This window comes from Pelodiscus sinensis, chromosome 26 (genome assembly GCF_049634645.1).
Source record: "Pelodiscus sinensis isolate JC-2024 chromosome 26, ASM4963464v1, whole genome shotgun sequence".
Taxonomy (NCBI): domain Eukaryota; kingdom Metazoa; phylum Chordata; order Testudines; family Trionychidae; genus Pelodiscus; species Pelodiscus sinensis.
In genome coordinates, this window is record NC_134736.1 from 21,758,451 (window position 1) to 21,778,788 (window position 20,338).

General features: G+C 53.8%; 2 protein-coding genes and 1 pseudogene across 2 annotated transcripts in view; 2 read left to right on the top strand and 1 right to left on the bottom strand.

Moving 5' to 3' along the window:
• LOC112545764 (zinc finger protein RFP-like) overlaps window positions 1-20,338 on the bottom strand; it is a 151,913-nt gene that overhangs the window by 18,108 nt on the left and 113,467 nt on the right. The gene's annotated exons all lie outside the window — the stretch shown is intronic.
• Window positions 3,930-10,356, top strand: LOC142820493 (zinc finger protein RFP-like). Its single transcript, XM_075909506.1, has 2 exons — window positions 3,930-4,439; window positions 10,056-10,356. Exons 1-2 carry the CDS (start codon window positions 4,023-4,025, stop codon window positions 10,221-10,223), a joined length of 585 nt encoding a protein of 194 aa, XP_075765621.1. The 5' UTR covers window positions 3,930-4,022; the 3' UTR covers window positions 10,224-10,356.
• On the top strand, window positions 13,236-18,971 carry LOC106732247 (E3 ubiquitin-protein ligase TRIM15-like; annotated as a pseudogene).

A 20,338-nucleotide genomic window follows, 5' to 3' on the forward strand; every position in this document is an offset into this window, starting at 1 on the left:
CGTCTGTGGCCGATCTAGACGCGGTTTTCCGCAAAAAAGCCCCGATCATCATTTTCGCGATCGGGGCTTTTTTGCGGAAAACACTACTGTGCTGTCTATACTAGCCAATCCGTTAAAAGCATTTGCGGAAAATCATGCCAATCTAGACGTAGCCCAAGAGTTTTAAAATGAGTAATGCTTCTCTGCATAGGCTGGTAGGTCTCTAGCATAGCAGTGACCTGGCCTGGTTTGGCTTTTCCTCATACGTTTCTATGGCTAGTGCTTGCTCATCACTGATAAAACATTTGCTTAGCACTGAGGACACAGACTATAATGCTGATTCAGTTAAAACATTCCCAAGGAAAGGAGTTAATGCAGGTTTTTACCCCTCTCCCTTTCCCATGAGTCCATCCCCCTAGGAAGGGATGTTGCTAAAGGGGTGAAGTTAAAATGCACAAGTTACAGCCCCTTAAATCTGAGCCGTTGCAATGCGCGCTTCGTCACACAACCAACAGGCTGAAAGGCTGCAGTCAGGCCCGGGGAGCCCACCCCGCGGGGTTAGGGCGTGGCCAGGCATCTCCCAGTCTGAGCTAAACCCTGGCCCAGATCACGATCACTGACTGGCTGCACATGCGCGGTCTGACACGCCTCCCCCTCCCCCATTCCGCACCACCCCAGCCGGGTTTTCTGTGCGCCCCCGCCTCCTCCAGTCACTCCCTGCCTTTCCTCAAGCCCCACCCTCCCAGCTGCCATTGGTCCATGGGCTGAGCCCGCAGCTGCGTCTGACTCCGCATGCGGACAGAGAGAGGCTCCAGCCCCTGCCGCGGTTACTGCGCATGGGCCGCGTGCCTTGCGGCGCGAGTTCCCAGGGAGCTGTTGGTGCAGTTACTGGCCATGCGGCTGCTCCAGAGCGAACCGTGGGAGGCGCGAGTGGGGGGACCAGCAGGGGCGAGGGGTAGGTGGGGGAGGAGCAGGTGACTGAGTGGGGGGCTGAGGCCGGGTCAGATAAATCCCTGGGGAGTGGGCAGCAGGGGGAGGCTTCACCCTGGCACCCAAGTCACTGGTTGTATGGGGGGGGGGAAGGGGAGTTCCTTGTTACACACACAAGGGCCGGGGGTGTCGGAGATCACGAGACACTAGTGCAGTTGCACACGGTGTGCGCGGCCGGTTCCCACACATGTTGCCCGTGTGGCAGGGTCTGGGGTGGGGGGCGATGGGGCAGACATCTTGTGGCCCCAGCAGTGCAGCTGTTTCCTGTCCCATTGCACCCCCAGACATGGTGGGTTGCACACGGCCTCCAGCACCAGCTGATTTGTCCCAGCGCATGGGTCCTTGGGGCTCTGTGACCCTCTCAGCACCTCTGCTGCTCCTGCCCCTTTTGCCTCCTGCCTGCAGTTCGGGGCAGGGCAAGCCTGGGGCACGTGGGAAGCACCCAGGTTATGTCTACACTGGTGGGTTCTTGTGAAACTACGGCCGTTCTTGCGCAAGAACCCGCAGAGCGTCCACACTGCCCGCCTGCTCTTGCGCAAGGAAATTTACAGTAGGGCATCGAAAGTGAAGGCTTCTTGCGCAAGAGCTATGCTCTTTTCTTACAAGTGTAAGCTCTCTTGCACAAGAGGGAAGTATGACCATGTGGCAGGGGTTTCTTGCGCAAGAAGCCCTATGGCTAAAATGGCCATCAGAGCTGCAGAGGAGCCCAATGCTGGATTGTCCCTGGGGCTGGGAATGTGAAGTCAGAGTCAGTCACAGGACTGGGAAGGGCCTGCAGATACAAACAGTCTCAGTGGGGGTGAGTGTAGGGCAGCTGCAGGGGACCTGGGCTGAGGGATCCGTCTCTCCAGCCTCCCCCTCACAGCTCCCAGAGGCCACTTCCTCTGGTCACAAATAACTGCCTGTTGCACGTGCCTAATTGGTGTGACTGAAATTCTCAGGCAGTATGTTCCCCAGTGAAACCCCCACCAGCAGTGACACATTCTGCCTGAGCCCGGCCACCAGCGCTGACAGTGTCTGGCTGCCAAGAAACAGCAAGACAGGCTGGAAGGAAGCTCACAGCCATGTCACCAGTTTGCTTTGCACCAGAGTAACCACGTGTCTCAGTGCGGGGTAAGTGCAGCCGGGGACAACATTGTATCTGGCTGCTGGTGAAGTTACCAGCTGCTTCTTCAGTAGCATCTCTGCCCAGCACCTTTCCCATCGCGACTGCTGCTCCCCAGAGTCCCTAAGGGATTCAGTCTCTTGCTTCCCCAGAGCCCTGGCCGCAAGTCCTAGGCACAGCAAACAGCAGCAAAAGAGGCGCATGACTGATGCTGCAAATCTCCAGTCCTGCGTTCTCCAGCCTGGCAAGGAGCAGTGATGCCTGCTCCTGAGAGACAATAATTCCAGTTCCTGGTGCTCAACTGCAAGACACACAAGTCCCCCAGGGTATGTCTACACTACCCCGCTAGTTCGAACTAGCGGGGTAATGTATGCATACCGCACTTGCTAATGAAGCCCGGGATTTGAATTTCCCGGGCTTCATTAGCATAAGCGGGGAGCCGCCATTTTTAAATCCCCGCTGCTTCGAACCCCGTGTAGCGCGGCTACACGGGGCTCGAACTAGGTAGTTCGGATTAGGGTGCCTATTCCGAACTACCGGTACACCTCGTTTCACTTCATTAGCAAGTGCGGTATGCATACATTACCCCGCTAGTTCGAACTAGCGGGGTAGTGTAGACATACCCCCTGTGCCTGGCATTAAGTAGCTGCACCGTGGTACCCAGCTGTAGAGCAGCTCCTGCAACCAGCCACCTCCCTGGCAAGCTCCTGTCTCACCACAGCTGGGTTCTGTGGCTGGTCCCAAGGGCTGCTCCCCAGCTCCCCCACCCCATCAGTCCCCAGATTCCTCCTTGCAGCCAGGCTGGGTGAGTAGCCTGAGAGCCTTGGGGACAGGAGGTCTCTGGTTAGCTCCTCCCCTGCATAGTGCCAGAGCTCCAGCACCAGCTCCCCTCACACCCACTGCCACCTGCAGAGAGCCTGGTGTGCTTGAGAGTTGGGGAGACTGTGCAGGGAACAGACACAACAGCTGCCAGGCTAAGCACAGGGGTGACAGCTGCTCTCTGGGTAGGCACACCCAGGATTGAACTAGAGCAGTGTTTCCCAAATGGTGTTCCACAGAACCCCGGGGTTCTGCGAAGTGAAAACAGAGATTCCGCGAGAAAATTCCACTACACCCTGAATTATTGGAATGGAATGGAATTTTGATTCATTTATGAATTTTATTGAAAACAATTTTCATTTGTGTTTGCCTCAGTAAGTGGCCCTGTGTAATGTCAGCTTAGCCAGAGTGTGGGGATGATGATGTTACTATCAGTGCTGTGCACATAGTCAGTCAGGGGTTCTGCAAAATTCTTTCACATTCAAAAGGGTTCTGTGGCCAAATAAAATTGGGAAACACTGAACTAGAGAACCATATACCTCAAAGCACAAGCCAGCATATCCTAGTTTATGCTAAATAGTCACCCCTTTAGAACAGTATCAACTGTACACACTCACCAGTGGGTTACATGGGCACCAGAGAGACATGGGGCTTAAAGAGCTGAAAGGCCAGGTAGAGAAGAGGCAATAAGAGTCAGTAGCTGTGATTGTCGCCCTCCTTCCCAGACTGCTCCATTACATCCCCATGCAGGCAGTGAAACCCCCCAGTCACTTGTTACCCCTTTCTCACTGAGTGACTAGCCCAAAGCTTGGGGCCTGGCAGATGTTTTCGAGGAGTGACTATCAGTTTGGACTCATCACACTTCATTCAATTGGGATTGGTCCTGCCTAGAGCAGGGGGCTGGACTTGATGGCCTTCTAAGGTCTCTTCCAGCTCTATGATTCTATGATTCAAAGGCTCCGTACAAGCTGCAAAAAAAGAAAGAAAAAAAAACCCCAAAACACCCAAACAAAAACATGAGAATGCACCCAGAAAGGCAACACCTAGGTACAAAGTTCAACCAGCCCATTTCTGAGCAGAAGGAAGTGAAACTAAACTTCTCTCTGGTCTCTTCCCTACATGAGAAGCCATGGCTGCTGCAGATCCAGCAAAAAAGCTCCAGGATGAAATGACCTGCCCCCTCTGCCTGGAGTGTTTGAACGACCCAGTGTCTCTAACCTGTGACCACATTTTCTGCCGAGCCTGCATTACTCAGTGCTGGGGGAAACTCGCTACAGACGTCTCCTGCCCTTTGTGCAGACAGACCTTTCCCCAGGGGAACCTCAGGCTGAACAGGCAGTTGAGGAATATTGTAGATGCAGCTAGAGAACTCTTGTTGCAGTCAGGGAGGGAAGCAGCTGCAGAGAGACTGTGTGAGAAGCACAGGGAATCTCTAAAACTCTTCTGCAGAGAGGATGAAATCCCCATCTGCCTGGTGTGTGACAGATCCAAGGAGCACAGAGATCACACCGTGATTCCTGCAGAGGAAGCTGCTGAAGAATTCCAGGTAGGGAAATGTCCAGCTGTCGCTTTTACAACCAAACCCCCTTTTTGTAAATAACTAGAGGCTTGGGAAACACATTTCTCCCCAGCGTTAGGGTTTCCTTCAGCCCCAGACAGTAACTCAGTGAGCTCCACTGGAGAGGAACAGGGATTTGAGGCTTAAGTAGATTTCCCAGAAATTCCACAGGCTCATGCAACTGGAAACTTGTGGTCCCTCAATAAACGCCCTGAGGCCTACACACTGGAGTGAGGGTAGGCTTGCCAGGTAGCTTTAGAAAAAATACTGGACACACTTGATTGGGGGCGGGGGGGCTGGCTTGGAGGGGGGTGGGGCAGCGTGGCTGGCCGGGGGGGGGGGCAAGGGAAGTGGGGCTGGCCAGGAGGAGGGGGGCATGGGAGTAGGTCTGGTGGGGGGGTGGGTTCGGGGGCAGCGCAGCTGGTTGGAGGAGATGGGGGAGCGAGGCTGGCCAGTAGGAGTGGGGGACAGGAAGCAGGGCTGGCGGGGGTTGTGGGGGCAGCATGGCTGGCCAAGGGAGTCGGGGGCAGTGTGGCTGGCCAGGGGAGATTGGGAGGAGGAGAACCGGCTGGCAGGAAGCAGGGATGATCGGGAAGGGGTCAGGGGCAGCAGGGCTGGTTGGGAAGGGTTGGGGGAAGCAGAGGAGTGGGGGGGGGTGGGACTGACCCAGGCACATGCAGATCCAGGGGTGCTGCCAGTCTCGCGCATGGTCCAGCGAAGCGTGAGTGAGTTTGGCTGCAGCTCTACAACATGCTCAGGAGCAAGGTCAGGGCTTCTCCTCCTCCCCAGGGCATCAGATGCAACCAGAGGCGCCCCGCCCCCCCAACCATTCCCCCCGCCCCCGCCAGGCTTCCATCCAGCGCCCAGCCAGAAAAGCAGAAAATACCAGACATTGCACGTGTCCAGTATTTTCTGAATTTTTTTTACCAGGCAGAGGGCCCAAAAACCGGACTGTCCGGTAGAATACTGGACACCTAGCAACCCTAAGTGAGGGGGAGTGAAGAAGCCGCACCCCACCCCTCCTGCTTCCCATATGCAGAACTCTGGGCACTGATTGATCCCCTTACTCTGCTCCTCCTCACGTCCACCACCTCCTGAAGCTATAAACACCATGTCCATGCTCCTGTCCCTGGGGCCGAGGGAGCAGGAGGATGCAGCTGGGGCTGTGCTCTCGGCATACAACCTCTTCACCCTTTTCCCGCAGAACTCCTTGCGCATCCCTACCTTCATGGGACTTAGGAAGAGCACTGGAGTGGAGCTCCTGTCCTGCAAATCTGCCTGGTAGAATCAGGTGGGATTGCAGGAAGTAGGGACAGCCTGACAATGGGGCACTGCAGCAGAGGCACCGCCTCCCCAGGGCCACTCATGCCATGGGGTAGCTCTGCCTCAGTTTTTCTCTTTAATTCCCCAAAATAACGCTCAGTGGCATTTTTTGTAGCCAGTAACAGCCCTGCTCTCCCAGCAGGGACTCTCGGGACTTTGAGTTTGGAGTGTGGCCTTATCTTCCTGAACAAGACCCAGGATCTCCTGTGCCTCCTCCACGGGCCTTTCTATTACCTTCCCAAGGCTGGGTTGGAACACATCACCTCCTCACCCCACCCTTCATTATCCCCACCTGGGAGGAGAATGGGCTGTCACAGGTGGGGCTGAGAGCCAATGTTACTTCTCATTTTTTCATGTGTGGAATACATTTTGTTCTGTGCACCAAGGCATGTGTGGATGTGCACCACCAATAGAAACACATGCTGCCAGCTATGGGCACTCTGCTAATCAGCTGGGCGGCATTTGACTCTCTCCTGGGTGGCTGCCCAAGCACACAGCGTACAGGAAACACTGCTGAGAGGGCCTCCCTTTAAAGGGCCAGCCACCCTGTGACCAGCATCTTCCCCCATCCATGTCTCCTGAGCCACAGGGAGAGAGTCCCAGTCATGCAGATTTCTCTTTGGGAATTACCACTGTAGAGTTCAGTGGGGGAATCTTGTACCCACAAAGCTTCCGTATTGACATTAATGGCAATGACAGTAATTGCTAATGAGCAGAATGCACTGGTGTCTATTGCACTGGCCTCACTGGGCTCCAGAGAACGATTAGGGCACCGTGGTGCTGGGCCCCCTACAGACAAGCCAGACAATGAGAGCTCACAGCCACAGCCTAACAAAGATAACACACAAGAGGTGGATAAAAAAAGAAGCAGGGGTGGGAATAGGGGATGGGCAAAGTGGGTTGTGTTTGTCAACGCCAGCAATCATCATAGTTGGGTTGTCAAGGGTGGCCACTAGTCCAGGTTTCCACCTTGCACCTGCCGGGATGCCTGGCTGAGGCCCTCCTCTCTGCTCCTCCACTTCCCGCATCCTCTCTGGCGGTCCCTGATGCTCGCTGTGGCCTTCCTCTCCTCCAGCTCTCTCCCCTGCGAGACCCCCTCCTTCACTGCTTGCAGCTTCTGAGTATGTGCCACCAGTTCCCTATTGGTGTCAATCAATAGAGTAAGAAGGTCTGACAATTTCAAACCCTCTGTAAAGCAACTCTCCCAGTTGCCATCAGTCAGTTCTGGATTTGTCCTGGTGGGTTCCTGAGTGGTCCTCTACTCCGTTAGTGATGGTAAACTTTCAGCTGTGTGCGTGCGTGTGCTCCATCTATCTAAAGTGCTAAACCCATGCACTTGGGTCAACACAGTAGACCTCTGAGAGCTGCCTCCCGCCCCCCTCCCCCCTCCTGAAATGACAGATTCAAGCAAGGTTGAAACCAGTCAAGCAGGTTTATTGCCAAATGCCAGGGATTAACTGTTGTTAGCAGAAAGTCTCAATGCTAAACCACTGTGGATTCTGTGAGTCTTGGCAATGACACCCACCTGTACAAGGGCCTATTGCACACATGCACCCCGGGCCGGTTGGCACTCACACTTTGCAAGGCCCTTTTATAGACACGTACAAACAACTTACATCACTTATGTACCAGGTTGCCACCCTCTGTTACCTAGTTACCACCCCCCACCTTGCAGAAGGGGGGTTTACTTACTATCCTTCATGCTGTCAATTTAGACCAAGTCCTAGACCTAGGTCGGTATGTACATTAGTTTTTGGAGAGTTGGTTGGTACCAAGACATTTCTTATTGAGATATTCTTCTGCTATTTTCCTCTGGCTCACAATCTGTACCCGGTGCCTCCCTATGTCCTTCCATGCTCAACCTAGGGGTACGTCTAGACTACATGCCTCTGTCGCCAGAGGCATGTAGATTAGGCTACCAGGCATAGGAAAATGAAACGGCGATTTAAATAATCGCCACTTCATTTAAATTTACATGGCTGCCGCGCTGAGCCGATCAGCTGTTTGTCGGCTCAGAGTGGTAGTCTGGACGCGCGGGTGTTGACATCAAAGGCATTTGTCGACCACCCAGGTATGCCTCCTGGGATGTAGTCTAGATGTACCCTAACTTACGCAATCACTCAGGGTACGTCTACACTACAATGTTAATTCGAACTAACTTAGTTCGAATTAGTTAATTCGAACTAAGCTAATTCGAACTAACGGATCTAGACTAAAAAACTAGTTCGAATTAGCGTTTTGCTAATTCGAACTAGCATGTCCACACAGAGTGGACCCTGAACCAGGCTTAAGGATGGCCGGAAGCAGTGCCGGCAGGGCATCAGAGGAGGACTTAGAGCGTGGAGATGCTGTCTCAGGCTAGCCGAGGGCTGCGCTTAAAGGGTCCCGCCCCCCGCCCCGGACAGACAGTTCTCAGGGGTTCCCCGCTTACAAAGCAGTCCTGGCTTGGAGTGCCCGGACTACCTACACTGGGCACATCACAGCACTTGGCCATCAGACCGGCTGCACTTTCCGCAGGCTGCCATCTGGGGAGAGGGGACAATTGGGGGGCTGAAGGAGAGCTTCCACGCCCAGAATCCCGCAGAGCCAGCCCAGTCCTCCCCATAGGGGGCTCGTACCCCATTCCTCCCTCACCTCCTTCCACTTACCCTTCCCTAGCCCCCCTTTCTGATGTACAAAATAAAGGACAATTGTGTTCAAAAATGGAATCTGTCTTTATTGAACAAAACTGGGGGAGACTGGGAAAAGGAGGTGGGAGAGGAGAAGAGAGAGGGTGGGAGAGGGGAGGGCAACTACAATGATCAGGGGTTGGGAACAGGTCCCAGATGAAGAGAGGCTACAGAGACTGGGACTGTTCAGCTTAGAAAAGAGGAGATGGAGGGGGGACAGGATAGAGGTCTCTAAAAGCATGAGTTGGGTGGAGAGGGTGCATACAGAAAAGTTCTTCATTAGTTCCCATAATAGAAGGACTAGAGGATACCAAAGGAAAGGAATGGGTAGCAGGCTTCAAACTAGTAACAGAAAGTTCTTCTTCACAAAGCAAAGAGTCAACCTGTGGAACTCCTTGCTGCAGGAGGCTGTGAAGGCTAGAACTAGAACAGAGTTTAAAGGGAAGTGAGATCAAGTCATGGAGGTTGGGTCCATGGAGTGCTATTAGCCAGGGGGTAGGAGTGGTGTCCCTGCCCAAGGTTTGTGGAAGGCTGGAGAGGGATGGCACGAGACAAATGGCTTGGTCATTGTCTTTGGTCCATCCTCTCCAGGGTCCCTAGGGTTGGCTGCTGTCAGCAGACAGGCTACTGGGCTAAATGGACCTTTGGTCTGACCCAGGACGGCCATTGTAAGCTCAGGGCTCAGGGTCGGGGGTCTCAGTGGACCACCTTGATTTTCATGCACACCTGCTCCTGGGTGGCCAGGCTGGCAGCTCTCCTGCCCTAGCCGGCCACTTTCCTGTGTCTAGCGCGGAGGTTGTGGACGAGGTCCACGATGTCTGCACTAGCCCAGGCGGGTACCCGCCTCTTGCGGTCCCGGGCAAGCTCCCAGGAGCCGCCAGCCTGGTCCTGGGAAGAGGGGGAGAGCTGGGGGGCATCGGGTGGGCGGCTTGATCCGTGCCAGGTGCAGGGTCTGCTGGCTGGGTGCTGGCAGGCTTGCACCTGGCACGGGCACCGTAGCCAGCCCGTGCCCCTTTAAGGGGTCTGGGGCCGGGAGGGGGGCAGACGAGTTTCCCTGGTGTTGGCCAGAGTGGCCACCAGGGAAAGCTGGGGAGGGCTAGCCTCCCACTAGTTCGAATTAAGGGGCTAAACACCCCTTAATTCGAACTAGCTAGTTTGAACTAGGCTTAATCCTCGTAAAATGAGGTTTCCTAGTTCGAACTAAGTGCTCCGCTAGTGTAGCGCCTATTAAAGTTAGTTTGAACTAACGTCTGTTAGTTCGAACTAACTTTGTAGTGTAGACATACCCTTAGTTACCATTAGGGCCTCTTTCTTGGCTGCTGTGCTACTGAACCAAAGTCTTGCTCACTAGTTTCCAGGCCTGTTGCTGTTTTTATGTTACAGGCCTTTACTCAGGCCTGCTGACTCCAATTTACCAACCCTCAACTTACCTCACCAGTGTCCATTAATATGACTCCACTTCCTTGGTATTTCTGATTTCATAAACCTGCCAGGTCCTGCTGTCGGCAGTACAGTGTGTGTGTGTGTGTGTGTGTTTGTGGGGGACAAGCTCCCCTTCCTCTATTCCTAAAAATAAAGATAGCACTGCTCCTGTCACTTTTGGTTTCTCCAGGCAAAGATCCAGGCCCATTTGAAGACTCTGAGAGCAGAGAGAAAAAAGCTGCTGGGATTGAAAGTGAGCAGAGAGAGGAGAAGCCAGGAGTATCTGGTAGGCGCCTGTCATTATGAACTTGCCTTTTTAACAAGCCGAAGGGAGGGGCATGCTGAATCAGAGCACTAAGAAGGGGCAGGGGCAATCTAGAGACCCAGTTATGGTTTATCTCGATCAGTTGGGGAATGATCGCAAAGAAATCACAAATAATTGTTTTGCAAAATTCCTCCTTGGGGTTGGACCCTAAACCAGCGGGTTTCAACCTTTGTTCATTTGTGGATCCTGTTAGAAATTTCCAATGGTGACCGCTTTGAAACTCTCTTGTCTGTGTGAAGTTATATTCTGTCCAGTCTTTTTCAGTCTAAGTCTTTTGCAGACATGATCCATGGACCCTCCTGCCCCCGCTCATGGGTACACAGATGACAGGTTGAAAACCACTACCATAAACTACTGTAAACTATATTTCTTATCAACAGTATATTAACTACTATTAGCTTCATTAAACTCAATTCACAAGCAATAATTTATATTTATGAACTCACAGAATTTTGAATTAGAAAATGTCTTGATTTAGAACAAAGCCCCACTGAAACATGTTCTCTCTAGGAATGTTAACGTGTTGTTGACTATAGGGTGCCCCCACTATAAATTGCTCTGCTATACATCGGTTCCACACTAAAGTTGCAGAGAATTGTAGGAACTGATGCGTTATAAGTCCTCTCGTTCCCTGCTCTTAAGTTACACACAAAAAAATCCTCAATTTACGCAAATAGAAGTCATTCATGGGAAAAACGTTCCCTGCTTTAAGTTGTTTCACTATAAGTCCAATTTTCTTGGAACATATCTTGGGCTTATAGTGAGAACGGCCTGTACACAATTAACTGATAAGCTAGGCCAGTGTTTCTCAAAGTGGTCTGTGAAACGACTTTGAGAAATACTTTAACTAGCCACACCAGTTGGTTTATTTACCAGTGCTACGGCCATGGAGCCTTGTGACTCTCATTGGCTCCCTTGTGACCAAGCTACTGCGTCCTGCGGCTCCCTTTGGCTGCAAACGGCAAAACAGAGCCAATGGGATCCACAAGGCTTTGTGGCTTCAGCGCCAGTAAATAAACAAATCAGCACGGCCAGTTAAAGTGTTTCTCAAAGTGGTTTTATGGATCACTTTGAGAAAAACTTGCCTAGGCTTATTGGTTAATCTTGTTGCCTATTTCCCTCTCCTTGCTACCTCTGAATCAGAGGCAGCAGGGGGAGGGGAGCAGGAGCTGGTGCTCAGGAGGAGTTGGCTTTAAGCAGGCTCCCCATGAGCACCAGATCCGCCTACCCCCCTCCTGTGCTGCTGCTTCTGATAGAGAGACAGCAGTGAGGAGGTTGGGGGGGGGGGGGTAGGCTGAAGCCATCTTTCAAGCCATTCCATGTGCATATCAGCTCCACAGACCCACTTTCCTCCATGCCCTGCTGCCTCCTACAGAAGCAGCAAGGGAGGACAGGCAGGAGTTGGTGCTGAGGAGTCACCTTAAAAGCTGGTTCCCCCCAGCACCAGATCTGCAGTGCTGCCTGTCCCCCCGCACCACTGTCTCTGTCACTGTGGGGGGGGGGGGGGCAGAAGAGGGGAGGCTGCCACTAAGTAGCTTTATCTGTGGCTGCTTGGGCTTGGACCAGCCTCTGTCCATGGGGAACTTGGACCCCTGTGGACAGGGTCTGCTGCCACCCCTCACTACCGCCTCTGAATCAGAGGCAGCAGCATGGGGTGGCAGGCAGCTGGTCTGTGCAGAGCACTGGTTTTTAAAATGGCTCCTCTTGCAAGCCAGTCCTGCTTGCCAACCCGTGCTGCTGCCTCTGATAGACGGGACTCCTTGAAGCAGGGCTGAGAGCATGCTGGCTGCTGACCCCTCCCACAGTGACTATCGAGTAGCTGTGTAACTGCTAAGATTTCATGCAGTTACATAACTATTCAGTTACACGGTATCTAACATCCCTAGTTCACTGCTCAGTTCTCAGCCTCTGCCAGCCCACAGTTTGCAGGATGTTTACTTATGTCTTGAGGAGTCCTCTGATGCAGTCTTTGTTCACTGTTCTGCGTTCCAGCTTAACTGAAGCGCTGTGTTCCGGGACGTCATGCTTTCTGGCCGAGTCCCTTTGTGTTCTGATTATTTCTCCAGTCCTGTCATTCACCTTGGATCCTGAGGATGCTGTCCGGAGATGTTGTTTTACAGTCCTTACTATTTTCTTATCGTCGCTGCAGTTCAGTTTCTGTTGCCTTCCAGTTTCTATTTTATAGCAGGTTATTTGCTTCCCATTTCACTCTTATGAAGGATGGAAGGGTGGGTGTGGCCTTTACTGGAGAATGGATTTTGTCTGCTACTTCATGATCCTGGGAGAGAGGGAGGGAATATAATTAATTTTTAGATTTTATGGGTGGCAGAGATAAAACTTCCCAGTGTGAGCTGAATGTACCCAATGCAGAATGTTGTGTCCGAATCTACTACTTTTTCTCTCATGGATTCATTTGGTTTTTTTTTCTTCCTGCCTCTCTCTGTGAATGTGGTACTGAATACTGGTGGGCAAATGCCAGATCTTCTTTGCTTGCAGGATATTTTAAAAAAAATGGGTTTCAACCAGAAATTCTGTATTTTATAAAATTATTAATAAATCACAAATTTTATTTTTTTGCTATGTCAGATAATTTTTTTGGACAAAAATAAAAATGTTTTGATTCAGTTTTGACCATGTCCTTAAAAATGTTTTTATAAAAAGCAAAGACAATTTCAAAAATAGGTCAAACTTTAAAATCCAGGAAAAAAGGACTGAACATATTTTGATTTGTCATTTATTTATTTCTGTAGCAATACAACTGTGTGACATTGTCAGTAATTCATGAAATGTTTCTTTGTCAAATCTGCATTTTCCCTGAAAAAAAATTGAATGCAGAAAATGTCACTAAGATCTAGTGTTGAATCCTGCCCCCTGCTGCTTTGGATCTGAATCCCCGAGGCCTTCCATCGCTTACTATCCCAACCATGTTAGATACAGAAATGTCCTTTATGAGATTCTGGGGCCAAACAAAAACATGTGAGAAAATGCTCCCTCGAGTAACTGCAGGATACTGTTCACTGTCAGGTAACAGAATTTGCAAAGAAGGTCTCCTCCCGCACACTCAGCTCTCTGTGAAAGGGCACCAGGCTTCATCCACATCCCGGTAGTGGTGGTGGGAGTGGTGTACTTCCTTGTTTTTTCTTCTTCAGAAACAGACACAAGCCGAAAGGCAGAAGATTGTGGCCGAGTTTCAGCAGCTGCGGCAGTTCCTGGAGGAACAAGAGCGACTCCTGCTGGCCCAGCTGGAGAAGCTGAACGAGGAGATGGGGAGGCTCCAGACTGACACTGTCAGGAACCTCTCCGTGCAGATTTCCCGTATCAGTGAGCGGATCAGTGAGCTGGAGGGGACATGTCAGAAGCCAGCGAGTGAATTCCTGCAGGTGAGACTGAGGGAGAAACATCCCAGCTCCCCACACAGGGGAGGGAGGCTCCTGAACCACAAACACTGAAGTCCAGTCGTCAGATCTGGGTGTAACTCGGCGGGTGCGTTGCTGCCATGTGAGTGACTGTTGTGCTTTGCAGAGTTACAGGCACAGACCTATTGGAGATGGCAAAGCCCCATTCGCTCAGGGGATCCATGTTCCTGGGGTCAGGGCAGGGCCCCTCTGCTATGTTTGCAAAATCTCTTCCCTGGGTCTCCTGTGCGTGTTGATGGGGCTGAGATTCTTTTCTCTCTCTCCCCTCTAGGACATCAGCAGCACCTTGAGCAGGTAGGTGGCTCTCGCTCCCCTCACACTGCACAGCGCAGGGAAAGGGCTTGGAACTGATATTAGCACCACATCTCCCCCGTGCTCCACAGCCAGATGTGAGGGGAAGGTCGTTCAGCCTGCGGCTCTCCCCTGGCCCAGCAGACTCTGGAATTCCCCATTCAGGGCACAGTCTGAGCTCAGGTGTCTCCTGGAGCTGTCACCTCCCTGGGGACTGGCTGCCTCAGGGCTGTGGGGTGGGACATGGGCCTGGCACTGCTGGGCACTGGGCACATTCAGCCCAGGGCAGCAGGGACCCAGAGTCTGTCCCACCCGAGGGCTGTTTGGAGACCTGTGGGAATGGGCTGGGGAGAGGGGAGCTGGTGTCTCAGTCTAGTCCCTAGTGGGCAAAAGTGCCTCTGAGGGCCGGATCCAGCCCATCAAGTGGGTAGATCCAGCCTGCAGTGGCCCTGCTGTTCCCACACCCCCAGGCCAATTAGTGTCTGGGGGCAGGGGAGCGTGTGAATCCTCCTCCCAACCTGCCAGGAGCGTGTGATGCTTTGAAGTGCTACATGCTGCTCGTGGGGGGGAAAGGAGGCAGCGGCGGCGCATGGTCCCCCACTTCCAGGCCCTGATTGGGCTGGGCGTCAGGGAGCATGCTAAGCCTCTTCCAGGGCATAGGTGCCTAGTGGGAAGGGGGGGCAAACGGGCTCCCCCACCAGCAGACCGATCTTGGTCCGGGGTTGGGGTAGTCCTGCCCCTTCCTGTTGAGGCCCTGCGCCTTCTAGGGTGGCCCGGGGCAATTTCGCTAGTGGCTCTAGTCCCTAGTGGGCTGTCCCCTGGAGGCCAAGGGGTGAGTTGGCCATGGAGGCTCAATTCCCCTTTAGCCCCCAGCTGGTCTCCCCAGGCCAGAGCTGCAGACTGTTCATGGGACCTTTGAGGGGACGTTGCAGGGCCAAGGGCTGCGCTGCCTCTGCTCTTGGGCTGGGAGAACGGAAGAATTCGAACTCCAGGCCCAGCAGAGCAGCGACTCACTGGCCAGAGCTGGAGAACTGAGTCACTCGGTGCAGTGTCGCCATGTGACGTTGTCTCTCCCCAGGTGTGAGACGGGGCCGTTCCAGCCGCCAGAGGAGATTTCTCCTGAACTGGGCGAGCGAGTCACGGGTTTCTCCCGGCAAACGACTGCGCTGTCGGAGACACTGAGGCAGTTCACAGGTACCGGGAAGGGACGGGGAGGGGAGAGTGAGTGAAGTGTCTGAGGCCATGGAGAGAGACCGATGCTGGTCATTTGGCTCCTCGTTAGATGAAGTTTCTGTTGAATTGTGAGGTGAAAATGGCGCCCACTTGCCGTCCCAGACACTCAGGTGGATTCTTGGAACCTTATTTGTTCCAAAAGCCGCTTTGCAATTACAGTTATGTTAGAGCACAAAATGGCCAACACACGGACAGAAACACGCCCAGCTCCGTACTGCTCTCTGCAGAGACGCTGAGTACACAGACCCCACGGCTCACAGACAGGGCCAGGATTTTGCAAACTCTGAATCTCCCGCTTGTGTCAAAGGGACCAAAGTGAGTGAAGTTACTTTGAGGCCAAAGTCTTTGCAGGATCTGGGCCTAGGCTGTGACAAATGTCAGGAAGTGAATGAGCCAAACCCAGGGGAGTCTGAAGGGCAGGAAGGATGTCTTCTGGGTGGGAGAGGATGTTGAGGAAAAAGCGAATCTCTCCACAGATTGTCCTGGGTTGGCTGTGAGGCTGCAGGGAGGTTGGTTCCTTTCTTGGGAGAGGCCTGAGTAAGAGAGGAAGTAGGAGCCTTCAGACCTTTTTATATTAAAAAACTGAGGGCGTGTCTACATGCAGGAGAAAGTCAAATTAAGCTACACAACTTTTGCTGAGTTAATTGCGTAGATGCAGTCGATGTAGCTTAACTCGACTGTTGGCGCTGTCCACACAGCAGGCAGTGGAGGGAAGAGCACTCTCCCTCCGACTTCCCATACTTTTCGTGCAATGAGGGCTACCGGCACCAACAGATGCACCCCTCAGTTTGATGAACTGTCTTCACTTGCCTGCTAATTTGAACCCTGGGAGATCAACAGAGGTAGCCTCGATCTTCTCTGCAGTGTAGACGTACCCAAATGTGTCTCTGCTACAACGAAAACCCAGGTCTGTGTGGGTATGTCTACACTACCCCCCTAGTTCGAACTAGGGGGGTAATGTATGCATACCGAACTTGCTAATGAAGCCCGGGATTTGAATTTCCCGGGCTTCATTAGCATAAAGCCGGCGCCGCCATTTTTAAAAGCCGGCTAGTGCGAACCCCGTGCCGTGCGGCTACACGCGGCACGGACTAGATAGTTCGGATTAGGAAGCCTAATCCGAACTATCTAGTCCGTGCCGCGTGTAGCCGCGCGGCACGGGGTTCGCACTAGCCGGCTTTTAAAAATGGCGGCGCCGGCTTTATGCTAATGAAGCCCGGGAAATTCAAATCCCGGGCTTCATTAGCAAGTTCGGTATGCATACATTACCCCCCTAGTTCGAACTAGGGGGGTAGTGTAGACATACCCTGTGTTAGGAATGGGGATGTCGTGGGCCATATGGACTCATGAATCTCACTTCTCTTCTCCCTTCCCCACCAGACACGCTGCCCTCTGCACTGGAGAGAGCAAGAGGAAAATACCTGGGAGCTTTCAGACAGGGTGAGGTTTCAAGTGGAGAGTGAAAACATCTTCCTGAGTTTGTAGCTCAAGTCACCAACCAAACCCCCAGCGACCACAACAGGCAGAGCCCCAAACCTGCCCACTGAGTGGTGAGGAGCCCCAGGAGCACTGGGTCAGAAGGACGAGGGGCCGTGTCCTGCCCCTTTAAGCAATGGGATGGTCTGACCCCCCCCCACTTCTCACTAAGGGCACAGTTTGCAGGCAGGGGGCTTTGCAGGCAGGGGCTGCGCTTTGTGTCGGGGCAGCTGATCAGTGCAGCCCCTCCTTGGGCACCAGCCTCTGCCCTGTGCTGGCCCCTCCCAGTGACCCCACCCCAGATCCCCTTCCCCAGAGCCCTGCCCCCGGCCAGGCCAGAAGCCAGAGCTGGGCTCCCCCCATTGAGCCCGGCTGCCCTGGGGAGCTCTGGACCCTCCACTACCCTGGGGGTGACTAATGCCCAGGCCCTACTCTCTGGGGTGAGGCGGCTCTTCCCCCGCGCTGCCCCCTCCCCTCTGTGCACTGGCGGGGGGTGGAGGCGACAGCAGGGGAGGGAGTTTCCCTCTGGGGGTTAAAGCTGGAACCTGCCTCCTCTGTCCCTCCCCCCCCACTGAACCCTCCTGCCCTCGGCCTGGCCCTGGGGGTGGAGCAGCCCGAGCTGGGGGGCAGGAGGCTGCAGCCTCTGCACACAAATGAGAAACTGACGAAGCGGGTCCCATTGCCCAGGCTGAGGCGCTGCAGTGACAGCTCGGCTCAGTCTCAGGGCCCAGGGCAGAGGCAGCTCCCTGGGGCCCAGGCCTGTCCCAGCCACAACAGGGCTGCCGGGGAGGGTGAGAAATGGCCCCAGCTGCCCCCAGGGTACGTCTAGACTATAGGCTTTTGTCAACAAAGCAAGCCGCTTTGTCGACATGACAGTGTAGATGCAAAAGACAGTATAGATTCAATAATGCTTTCTGTCGACAGAACTCTGTCGACAAAAGGCGTTATTCCTCATAGAATGAGGTTTACAGCCGTCGACAAAAATATTGAGTTCTGTCGATGTAATGTCAACAGAGCTCAGCAGCAATCTAGACGCAGGTATAGTTTTGTCAACAAAAGTCCATTTTTGTCAACAAAACCCTGTAGTCTATACACACCCCCAGGGCTGAGCTCTGCCCCTCATGCCCTGATTCTCTCTCCCCAGCTACTGTGACTCTGGACCCAGACACGGCTCATCCCCGACTCGTCCTGTCTTGGGATCGGAAACGTGTCAGACAGGCAGATACACGGCAGCGACTGCCCAGCAACCCTGAGAGATTTGACTCTGAGCCATGTGTGCTGGGCCATGAGGGATTCACCTCGGGGAGACATTGCTGGGAGGTAGAGGTGGGGGATGGGCGACACTGGGCTGTGGGGGTGGCCAGAGAGTCTGTGAGCAGGAAGGGATGGATCAGCATTAGCCCTGAGGGGGGGATCTGGGCTGTGCAGTGGGGTTGGGATTGTTTCCAGGCTCTCACTGACTCTGAGGAGACCCCCCCTGCCTCTGAGTCAGGCCCCCCACAGGATCCGGGTTTGTCTGGACTGTGACCGGGGGCAGGTGACATTTATCGATGCTGGTTCTGAGGCCCCGATCTTCACTTTCCCGCCGGGCTCCCTCCCTGGGGAGAGAATCCGACCCTGGCTCTGGGTGGGGCTGGGATCCCCGCTCAGCCTGTGCCCCTGAAATCAGCCTCTCTGGCCTCACACAGCCCAGGCTCAGTGACCCTGCAGGACTCCCTCTAGCCAGCCTCTGACTCCTCATCTCTCTGATGACCAAAAGCTCCTCCCCTCCCTCCCTGCAGCACCAGGGATGGGAGGGGTAAGGAGAAGACTCCCTGGGGCTGCAGGAGGCACAGAGGTGGGGGCTGGGCAGGAGCAGAACTAACAGCAGGGCTGAGGACAGGCAGAGGTGGGGGTGGCAGGACACAGAATTAACCAATCAGGATTTGGGGGGGGGGGATGGGGACAAGATGGAAGCTGCACAGCAGCAGTGGTGTGATTTGTACCAGTCTGTGTCCTGAGATCTCATTGGGGTTTCCAGATGGAGTGGCTGCCACAGGAGCCAAAGTCACCTTCCCCTGTGACTGTGGGGCAGCCGGCAACACTTGTCACCAGTGTCCCCCTAAGAGTTTCCATCTTTGAGCGGAGGGAGTTTTGTCTTGTGCACCAACACTGAGCTCATGGGCGCTTGTTGGGACGTGTGCCATGAAGATTCATATTTAAACATGAGTCTTGTTACTTCTGTACAGATAACGTTTTAATAATGGCTATTTGTTTCTATTCCGCATGAAGCACGACTTTCAGCCTGTCTCCCTGAGTCCATGTGGGTATTTCCCTTAATATGGGCCTTTTCATTAAAGTTCTTGTGAAGAATACTGATGTTAGATTTCCGAAGCTGTAACATGTTCCAAAAGAAAACAAATCACTTTTGTCTGAGCTCCACTGCAAGTCTCAGTTTCCTCTAACTTGTTGAGGACTTACTTTAATTCTTGCTGCTTTCTAAGGGTACGTCTACACGGAGGAGCTATTTCTGGATACCAGAAGTATTCTGAAATAGCTATTCCATATCTATTGAAGCAGCTGGTTATGGGACATAGGAATAAGCTACCCATTATTTTGAAATATATTTCAAAATGTTTGGCAGCCGTGTCACAAACATGATGCCGTCGTGCCCGGCCCAGGAAGGCGAGACTGGTGTTTCCTGCCACCTGCAGTTTGACTGGCTCCTTCCCCCCATTCCTGCCTTAGCTCCCGGGCTGACCTGGCAGCTGAAGTGGTCGGGGGCCCAGCAGCCTGGGCAGGGAGTCGGGTGGCCAGACCCTAGTGGCAAGAGTCTTGGTGCTACTTGTTTCCCTGCCCCCTCTGGTGCCCTCACTCCTCACCCGCAGCCCCTGCTGCCTGCCTGGGTCCCTGTGCTGTGTCAGACGCTCAATGAACCCTCCTGTTTCACACGGGCTGGGAGTGGCTCTGGGCGAGGGCACAGGGCTGTGTCATTCCCTGTGGGAGCGGGAGGCCCCCGGAGCCCAGAGCAAGTGGACTCCCCAAGGGGCACACGGTGAGAGACAGGGGGCTGGCGGCTCAGGGAGGGGCGGTCCCAGGGGGCAGAGGGCACCTGTGACTCTCGGCTGGCAGCTGACACTCTGCTCCTTGCTTCCCTCCCGCTGCTTCACCTCCCAGGGCTTCTTTCTCCTTCCCTGTCCATAGCAGGCAGCTACACAAAGGCAAGTCACCAAACCAGACACCCCTGTGGCCAGCAGAGCCTCTCAGGGCGCCCCCGCCTGCCCCATGCTGAGAGCCAGGCCCAAGGAGCAAAGAGGCAGCTGAACCCTCTGGCTGCCAGGGTCTCACCCCCCATCTTCTTCCTGCCATCGGCAGCCCCAGCCCCTTTCAGCCCCTGGGTCAGCCTGGGAAGAGAGGCAGGAAATGGGGGCAAGTAGCGAGTCAGGCTGAGGGAGGCAGGCAAAGCTCATCTTGCCCTGCAGGGCCACTAGTAACAGCTTTGTTGCTGTGGAAAAAAGCATCCCTGATGGAGAAGTCAGGACCTCAGAACCACAGCAACAGTTGCTGAAGTAGCTCAGTGGGGCGAGTATTAGACTGAAGCTCTAAAGGTCCCTGATTCAATCCCAGGCGTTGGCAGAAGCCTGTGTCTGAGCCCTTTTTGGCTTCTCTCTGGAGAGCCTGGCTGTGCCTCTTGAAGGGCCTTGCCTGCCCTGCTGCTCCACCTAGCAGCCATCGAGCCCTGCCTCAGCCAGG